Below are 9,332 nucleotides of genomic sequence, written 5' to 3'. Positions count from 1 at the left end.
AATCCACCGACGGATTGAGGGATCGTCCACCTTACGGACAGTTGTGGAGTAGGAGCATCATCTCCAAACCACGTTACATTGACGCGCATTGGTTTGCATTTCCTTTCTTTGTCTTTAGCTTTCATATTCGTATTTAGTTTCGTATTATTCCGCTATGCAACTAACGAATACGTAGGAAGCCATCGATTCCAACAGTCAGATCCCGCGGACTTAACCAAACTTCTCACCAGATATCGGGTTTCGTGGACTTATCGAGACTTCGCACCAGCTATTGGGTCCCATAGACCTAACAAGATTTCAGCCTGATGTCAGGTCCTTTAAACCTGTCAACTCCTGCACACTTGGTAAAGCAATTAGACCACAAACACTCTAACTTTAATCCACTTATCATTCATCAAAACCTGAGTTAGATCATTAGTGCAAATTGCACTAATAGGACTGATACCTACTGTTCCCTCTATAGGGAATGCACCCTTACCTACTTCTCTCAAGAGAAGTTATCTTTTGCCAAACCGATCCTCTAGACCATTTGAACTTTTGCTCAACATCCAAGGCCTCAGGACTTTCATCTAATGTCCTTGACCCTAGGATTTCCCGCATGGTGTCCGCGACCCCCAAGACTTTCACATAGTGTCCTCGACCCTAGGATTTTGCCTAACGTCTTCGACCTACCAAGTCTTTTCCCAATACCACAAATCAGGACTTCGTTACCTAACCGTAGCTAGGACTTTCCACCTTTTGCCTAACTTTAACTAGAATTTTCACTTTGCCTAAGATCACTTAGGACTTTCTTACACACTTAGTTTAACTCGTTAGATCACAACACAAATTAACTTTGAACCTTTGCCAATATCGAAACACATATTTGATTAACTAGTGCTTCCAGCACCAACACCATGTTTGTCTATCCTATCACATGCCATAACATCATACACTTATATTATAATCTTATTACATGGCATGTCATACATACATCATTAACCTATGATAGTTTCACATTTGATGTATGTCATAGTCATTATTATGCATTATTTTAAATTTTTTATAATTAAGGATAATGAAATTAATTGACATCATTGGAAAAACTAATATGCAAGTCATGTGCATTTAGCTGATCATTGTTAAAAATTATTTTTCAAAATAGTTTCAAAATCATTTTGAAAAACTTTGATAAAGTCTATTTGTTGATAGGAATCACCAATGATTAGTTAAATACAAAGTTAAAGTGAAATAATGAAGTTTTCAATATTTTTTAATTTTGTATCATTCTTTTAAAATGAGATATATTTTTGTAGAAATTTATTTTTTCTGATTGTATATGACATAAGTAATGTGTATATGAAATTTCATAATTTTTTGAATATCGTAGAATTATTTATGTATTTTCCAATTTCAAATAGAAATTTGAATTGAGAAATTAGAAATACCAATCGGTTGAACAATGTTGTCAATCAATTGGCATGTGTTGTAATCGATAGGTCGCTCATGTGAATCGATTGACATGACTAGCTAAAATGGTCTGATTTCAGTCTATTAAGTCACGATTAGTCAATTTAATTATTTCTAACCCTATGAAATGCTTGGACAAGTATTTAAGGTAATTTTTTTTTATGAAACTAAGAAAGGAATTGTTAAAGGGGACTAATTGGATTCAAGGTTGAATTTGTAACCTCATGACTCCATTTTAGAATTTTCTAAAGGTTTAAGAACTCCAAATCATTGTTGGTGCAATACTTAAGGATAAATCATGTCTTAAGGGGGAGATACACTTTAAAGGCATGATTTGAATAAGAAAGGAGATCTATAGATTTATAGATGGGTGTATGCTCAATGTTGAGTATTGAAAACAATGAAAGTCTAAGAACTTTCATTGTGATAAGAGGAATTTTGAAAAAAGTTCAAGGTTGAGCATTTGGAAACAATGGAAAGTAGAGAATCTTCATTGTCATGGTTAGATGAATCTTGGGAGAAGATTTTTTATGTTTGTCAAAGGAAGATAATGTAGGGTTTAAGTTAGGAAACTCTCATTTATACTTTGGCATAGGATGAAGATGGAAGTTGGGCTAATGGATCATCCTAACTTAAACATATTGTCAAATATCAAAAAGGAAAATATTGTTGGTGCAATCATCCTCGGATCAAAGTTGACCAAGTTGACTAAGCTCTGATTGACTCGAGCTTCAGTTTTGATGTTTAACAATATGTGAGAGAGAAGTCAATTAGGTTAAGGAAGGACCAGATACTTGACTGGGAAAGCTCTAATTGAAGGTTAAGCAACGAAAAGTCCTAAATGAGGTTAGGCAAGACGAAGTCCTAACTAGAGGTTAGGCAAGGGTGAGAAGTCTACCGAGTGACTAGTCCTAACTAGAGGTTAGGCAGGGGCGAGAAGTCTACTGAGTGACTAGTTCTAACTGGAGATTAGACAAGGGAAGTCCTAACTAGATGTTAAATAAGGGTGGGAAGTTTACCAAGTGACTAGTTCTAAATGGAAGTTAGGTAAGAAAAGGCTAACGGGAAGGTTGACAAGAGAAAAATCCAAGTAGGTCAGGCAAGATCAGATACTTGGTGAGAAAATCTAAGTGGGTGACAGATTGACTGAATACTTGGTGATCAGAAGTCAAATGAAAAGTTGGCAAGGAAAAGTCCAAGTAGGTCAAGGAGGATCAGCCACTTAGTGAAGAAGCCCTGGGAGATCAAGGTTAACCGGATATTAGGCATCGGGAGGTCCCAATGAGTCACGGATGACTTTCGGATTGGGCAAAGGAATCTTAAACTTGGGTTCATAGTTTGGGTTAGGCAATCAATTAGCTTAATCAATTAGCCCAAGGTCAATCGATCCAGCTAATTGATTGGGAGAATTTTCACGAAGCACAGTAGGCTTCTAAATCGATTGGCCTAATTGATTCAAAGGTACCAATGGATTAAGGAAATTGATTGGAAGTTTTTTTCGTGAGAGCGCAGTAAAGGCTAGAATCAATTAGTGAATCAATTGGGCTCAAGCTAATCGATTGGATTATTTTTTAAAAAAATAGAAAGTTTGAGAATCGATTGAGTTAATTGATTAGAAGTTAGTAATCAATTGGTATGACTCACCTATTGATTATACGGGCGTAAAAGAGTCATTCTGCAGGTTTTAATTGGTTGATCTAACGTAACAATCAATTAGGGATAAGACTAGTTGATTGGGAGGTGTTTTTAGTCCAAAAGAAACCCTAGAAAAGGGGATTTTGCGAAGAGAAAGCTAACAGTGATTCTTGTGAGTTTTAGAGAAAATTACTCTTGCATTTTCATCTATCAAGAGGCAATCCAAAGGAAGAAAAGAGCAAAGCAACACAAGGTTTCTCATTATAAACCGTAAAGTCATTCTCAATTGTATATTATATTTGCATTCTTATTTTTTTTCTAGTGTTTGAGATTGTACGAGACTTCTCCACCTCTGGGAAGGAAATATTTATAGTGAAGCTATAAATGAGAAGTGAACTTTTGGATTAGTCACCTCAAGGAAGTGAATACCAAGTAAAATCTAAGCGTTAGCATTATGAAAATTCTTTACTTCGAATTCCCATTGCAAATTTAGTTCGAAGAAACGAAACGAGTTGTTCATCCCCATCTAATTCATACGTGATCTAACAGTTAATGTTCATGAATATAAATTATATGACAAACAAAGTTATTAATAAACTTTTATTAATATGGTAAAAAGACTTAAAAAAACTTTTAAAATAAAAATATAAATTTGTATTATCAAGAATAATAATTAAAAAATAAAAAAATAAAAATTTCAAACAATTAATAAACTTAATTGAGAGTCCCCTAACATATATACAAATGAAATTTAAATTAAACTTTCAACCATTTAGTTCATTTTGGCATAAATAAAACTGGACTAGACTCGTTTATGACTAGTGGAGTGAGAGTTTCATTGTGTGATATACTGCATAAGTAGGTAGGTGTTCCAGTGCATGCTTTACCTTTTTTCTAAGAGAAAGAACCACAAAATCAGGTCATGAGAAAGCAAATATTCCCGACATTATCTTATCTGCAAGGTGAACATGACCCTGTCTTGAATGCGATTCTTAACGTCTACAGTCTATATCCATGCCTTAGACGCAAGAACACGCGCGTACCCTTCTAGCGATGATAATTTCATCCGAATCTGATAGATAATTCGATATGTAATCCAAAAAAAAAAGATATGGAGAAAAATTTTATATCCGATTATAATAAATGGATATTCAAATATAGATATTTCGGGTATGGATACGAAGACGGATATAGTAAAATCCTATCCGATACCCGATATATATATATATATATATATATATATATATATATATATATATATATATATATATATATATATATATATATATATATATATCATTTTTTATTGAGAAAAAAAAAATTTAGCCCGTTCGTTTTAGAAAAAAAAATTTAATTTATCTTTTTATCTGATTATCAACACGTATCTTATTTTCTTTTCCACGGAAAAACTGACAAATACATTGATTTTTTTTTTAAATGAGAATTGTATGAAGTAATAGTATGATGAATAGGATGTGGGTACCCAAAACTCTGACGGGTATGGAGATGGATATAAAATTAAATACCCGATTGATACGAGGATAGGTATGAGTATAAATATAATAAATGAAAATAAGTATGGAGGATATAAAATCCTATCCAAATTCTACCCATTACCATCCCTATACCCTCCTCTTGTTACCTGGTTTACAATTCAGGATCCAAAGGGAATATAAAACGTGCGTACGTAGGCACACCACCCAAATTGTTTTTTCATACAACTGAATGCACAGCAAAGTACATAAGCAACGTTTAGGATGTCACTAACTGCAGTATCACATTTCTTACATGTAATCGAAACTACAAGCGGAAGCTACTAAATTACCATGCCCGTACGCCCCCCTGCCAAGTACCAGTTCCAACAGAAGCAGCAGTCGCTTCGTCTCCTTATTGAATCGCGCCTCTCGATCGCTTCCATTTTTAGTCTGTCTCTACGGGTTGGCAATTCGCTTCAAGCTTAGTCTGTGTCATCCATGTCAGAGTAGCGCCAGGAGAAGTTTGGTGTGCGCTGTTCGGGAAGCAAACAGTACTGGTCGCCATAGTTTGCTTCGCCATTCAACAGCGTGCTGCTGGTGCTGGAATCGGTATCCGAAGCCCCGTCCGTGTAGTTGTAGTTCGGAAGAAGCCTTCCCGTCGTCTCCATCTCGCACCCTGTTGATTCTGCGAGCTTGGATTCCAGCTCACGTATCTGAATCAATCATCCACAGAAATCCAAGTACTGTTATCTGAATCAATAGATGATTATCCAAGTAGCTACTAAATCGTACTAGGGAGATGAGAGCCTGGTTTTGGCGGCGTTTGGCGTCGCAATCGAGCTTGAGGGCGTCGTGGCGGGCCTTGAGGGCTTCGAAATCGCGCTTCCGTTGCTTCATCTTAGACCGTTTGCGGCAATTTTGGAAACAGACGGCCATCTGCCGCGGCTGCTGGCCGAGGTTCTGTGCGAGTCTTTGCTTCTTTTCAGGGTCAAGCTTCTCCTCCGCCACCAACTTCTTCTCCAGCGCCTCGACTTGCTCCACGCGGAGCCGCCTTTTCTTCTCTCCGAGCTCCTCTGCTTCCTCTTCCGTCTTGCAGTAGTCCAATTTCATCGCTCTGTTTTTCCCCTTCTCTTCCACTGTAATTAATAAAAGATGTATAAGCACTTGAAGTAGCCAGCCATAAACATGAAAACGAAGCAAAAGAGAAAGGACACATACCATTGAAGGAATACGAGCTGCTGAGCTTCTGCATATCGATTTGATTCTCACGTCAAGCAATAGAAAAAAAAAATTGCAGTTTTTTTTTTAAAAAAAAAAAGGAATAAAGACTTCGATCTGATTTCTTGAGAAGCTTCACGAAGTTGGAGGATGTAGAAAAGTTGGAGAAGAAGAGGAGAGAGGGAGGTAGGAAGAAGAAGAAGGCTTGGTAGAGAAAGAGCAGCTGGTGTTCCAAAATATCTCTTGTTTTCCATCCATGACCATCATCTTCATTAATTCTCCTCTCAAGCCTTCCTTCTCTATGAATCTGAGAGATTGCTCGATCGTCCTCGTGAGCTTTCCTTCTCTATGGATCCGAGAGATTGCCCTGAAACAATAACAGCAAGTTGTTCATAAGTATAAAGCACAGGGCTAGCTAACTGGTTGGATTAGGTGAAGGTAACCATGGTTAATTAACCACCAATTGCACTGTTTCGTTTGCTTAAAAAACAATATAAAATAATAAAGAGTGATGGTTCTCATCACAAGTGTTTGTTCACAGAATCTAATTAACTTTATTATAAAAAATTGTTTCTATCGTTTTCAGATTAGCTGGCTGACAACCCAACGATAGGTTATTATGTCAACCCTTGTGATTATAATAAATCAAATTGCATTTGATTCCCCGTTTTGTGATTGTCTGCATGTTTTTCTGACTTTTATGAACTCTTTGTTTACAAAGGATAGAATAACATTTTCTTAATAATAATTGCAGTTAATTTATTTTCAGGAATATCGTAAGGAGCTTTCTTGGCTTTAAAGAATTAAGTGGCTGCAGGAATCACTTAGTTTCAGAAAAACAATTTAGTATTGAATAATATGATTGTTGTTATTATTTTTGTTTATAAAAAATTAACCATTAGAATTCTGAAGTTCCATAGAAAATATTAGAAGAGAAAGTCTTCTTCTTGGATGGATAAGACCTTTACCTTAACAACTGATTTTTAGCATCTTAGGCATCTTCAAAACAGAGAAATAATATATTTAAGTTTTAACCCTATAACTACAAGTAGTTGTCATTGGTTAATTAATTGTTAAAGGTAAACTACTTGATCATATAGATACCATATATACCATGTTGATCCTATCATTTTTGTTAAAAAAATCCATTCTAATCTCTTTCAATGTTACATTATTTTTCATGTGGTGGTTTTCTGTAACTCTCACATGTCCCGTGTGGCTAAAGATCATATTGATTTATCAGTCAAAGTCAAGATAGGTCAAACATGATCCAAAAGGAATTGGTTCTGTTCAGACGAGACTTGGATTTGATTGAACCGGATTAGTATGCTCATCCTAGAGATTCAAGTTTAGTTAAGTGCAAGATGATTGTAGTGACTCTTGTCTCAGCTCCCAATTTTGACACCCATCTTGGTCCTATGCACTGACATTAGTCTTACCTCAGCTCCTAATCTTGACACCTGTCTCGATCCCAGGCACCGACGTGCTCCTATCTCAGCTCCTAAAATTGACATCCATCTCGGTCCTAGGCACCGTCACCACTCTTGTCTTAACTCCTAATCCTGACATCTGTCTCGGGCTTAATAGCTAACACCCTCCGGCCTCGGTCTCAAATCCATATTTTGTTTACACTCAAGGCTACTTCACAATAACTCCATTTTCTCGTCTCCTTGTCCTTGTATCCGACCCACACCTCATGTAGCTTGCTTAAAGGACTTAGGCAAGATAATCTCATCATCATTGAGATCGTTCCTATGTGAATATCCTAGGGCACGTGGCACTGGGTAAATGGACACTATAAAAATAACAGCGAATAACGATTGAAATTTCCATCGCAATTCTGTCGAAAATGTAATTTACCAATGGAAATGATATTCAGTCGGTATTATCTGACGGAATATAAATTTTCGTCAGTAAATTTTAATGACAGAATAACTGTCCCGTCGGCACAAAGAGACGGGAGGTAACGGAATTTACCGACTGAATCGGATTCAGTAGGTAAAATTACTGACGCAATCATCAATTCAATCAATAATTACCGGCTGAATTCACGATTTAGTCGGTAATTACCAACGAAACCAATAATTTCATCGGTAATTACCGACGGAATTAACATTTCAGTCGACATTGTATCGAAAATTATTGTATAGAGTCGATATTTTTCGACGGAATGCGGATTTCTGTCGAAAATCACTAACAGAATTATGATTCCGTTGGTAAATTTTAATAAAAATTTTAAAATACCCCTTGTTGTTTAGAACGTATCATGTATACAATTTTCATATCAATAAAAGCATCACACACGATGGCAACACAAACACGATTCACACATAAATCACAATCCATACAACATACAAACAATCAAACTATCCAAAATTCAATACAAAACACAATCATAACTGTCAAAATCTCCAAAATTGTACAAAACTCAAGCATAAATATCCAAATACAAAATACTCACAATCATAACTATCCAAAAGTGAATGACAAGTAAAAAGCAAAATACAAAATATCCAAAATACTTACCATGATACATCTCTTACACATATATCCAAATATAATCCTGTAAAAGTCAAATATAAGATATTATGATCAGAACGATTCGATGCAAATGCAATATATAACTAAAAATTATAATATGTAACTAATTTTACCTGTAAAAAAATACTTGGATTATATTTTGGATATGCAATGATCGTGATGATAGTGAATGTATTAATACGGACTCCTGAAAAAATGTAATACAATTTAAGATAAATATCTAATAATATCCAAATAGAATAAATATATTTTTACTTAATTAATATATGATAAATTTAAAAAAAATAATAAGTTGTAGTTGATCATACCTCAGAAAAATATAATCATCAGTAGGGTCTGATAGGTCTCGAGTCACTTGTGACTCAATACCATGCTGTGACTGGTTCCATCTAGCAATGACTGCTCACATCTGAGCCAATGTCTGCTCCTGAACATCCCACCTCTGATCTATCGTAGTCATTTGAGTCTTCAATTCTTGATTTTCTTTTCTTAATGACTCCATCTTAGAAGAAAAAGAAGAAGAGGAACTAGCACGACCCCAAAGAGTCCTCAAGCGATCAAATGCCACCTTAGCCTGGGAGCCAAGGCCGTAGAGAGAGGATTTCTTTATCCTTCCATCCATAACATCATAATAAATATCATTTATTTGTTGGGTGGATAGATCCTGTGACGCCTCTCCCTCTACTGGTGGCTGAGATACCTGAGTCACCCTACTCGTCATTTCCTCCCGTGTAAAAAAAAATATACGATTTATATCTTGTACACAATTACTAAAGCTAATTAATCATTATTAACAATTAAATATAATAAAGTTAATAATTCAAACTCCAATATTCTTGGATCGAACATCAACATATGTGTCATCCTTTCTCTGGTGAGTCTTGAAAAAGATCTTTAGGCAAGTGAGTTGTCTTTCAAAAGAACACTCCTGTATACACAAATAAGTTGGGCCAAAATTATACAAGTTTGTTAATAAATAAAAATTTAATTTATATAACTTTAAATTAAACTCAC

At 35.5% G+C, this 9,332-nt stretch overlaps 1 protein-coding gene across 2 annotated transcripts; it reads right to left on the bottom strand.

The window, feature by feature from the left end:
• Positions 1-4,755: 4,755 nt before the first annotated feature.
• Positions 4,756-6,169, bottom strand: LOC121997864 (homeobox-leucine zipper protein HOX13-like). Of its 2 annotated transcripts, none has more exons than XM_042552528.1 (3): positions 5,778-6,169; positions 5,352-5,695; positions 4,756-5,309 (listed from the first exon to the last, which is right to left on the bottom strand). In XM_042552528.1, exons 1-3 carry the CDS (start codon positions 5,809-5,811, stop codon positions 5,265-5,267), a joined length of 423 nt encoding a protein of 140 aa, XP_042408462.1. In that variant the 5' UTR covers positions 5,812-6,169; the 3' UTR covers positions 4,756-5,264. The 2 variants fall into 2 exon arrangements, with proteins under 2 accessions (XP_042408462.1, XP_042408461.1); XM_042552527.1 differs by having other exon boundaries at positions 4,756-5,272; positions 5,778-6,164.
• Between the last annotated feature and the right edge of the window lie 3,163 nt (positions 6,170-9,332).

Source organism: Zingiber officinale, chromosome 6A, assembly GCF_018446385.1.
Source record: "Zingiber officinale cultivar Zhangliang chromosome 6A, Zo_v1.1, whole genome shotgun sequence".
Taxonomy (NCBI): Eukaryota; Viridiplantae; Streptophyta; class Magnoliopsida; order Zingiberales; family Zingiberaceae; genus Zingiber; species Zingiber officinale.
The sequence above is the reverse complement of the archived record's forward strand: the minus strand, read 5'-3'. Positions and strand labels throughout refer to the sequence as shown.

What these genes read in the sequence shown, in the direction of transcription:
- LOC121997864 (XM_042552527.1), bottom strand. Translation starts at nt 5,811, where the DNA reads ATGCAGAAGCTCAGCAGCTCGTATTCCTTCAATG. An exon ending in CAGCTCGTATTCCTTCAATG is followed by an intron (nt 5,696 to 5,777) that starts GTATGTGTCCTT and finishes TATTAATTACAG; the next exon opens with TGGAAGAGAAGGGGAAAAAC. An exon ending in ACCAGGCTCTCATCTCCCTA is followed by an intron (nt 5,273 to 5,351) that starts GTACGATTTAGT and finishes TGATTGATTCAG; the next exon opens with ATACGTGAGCTGGAATCCAA.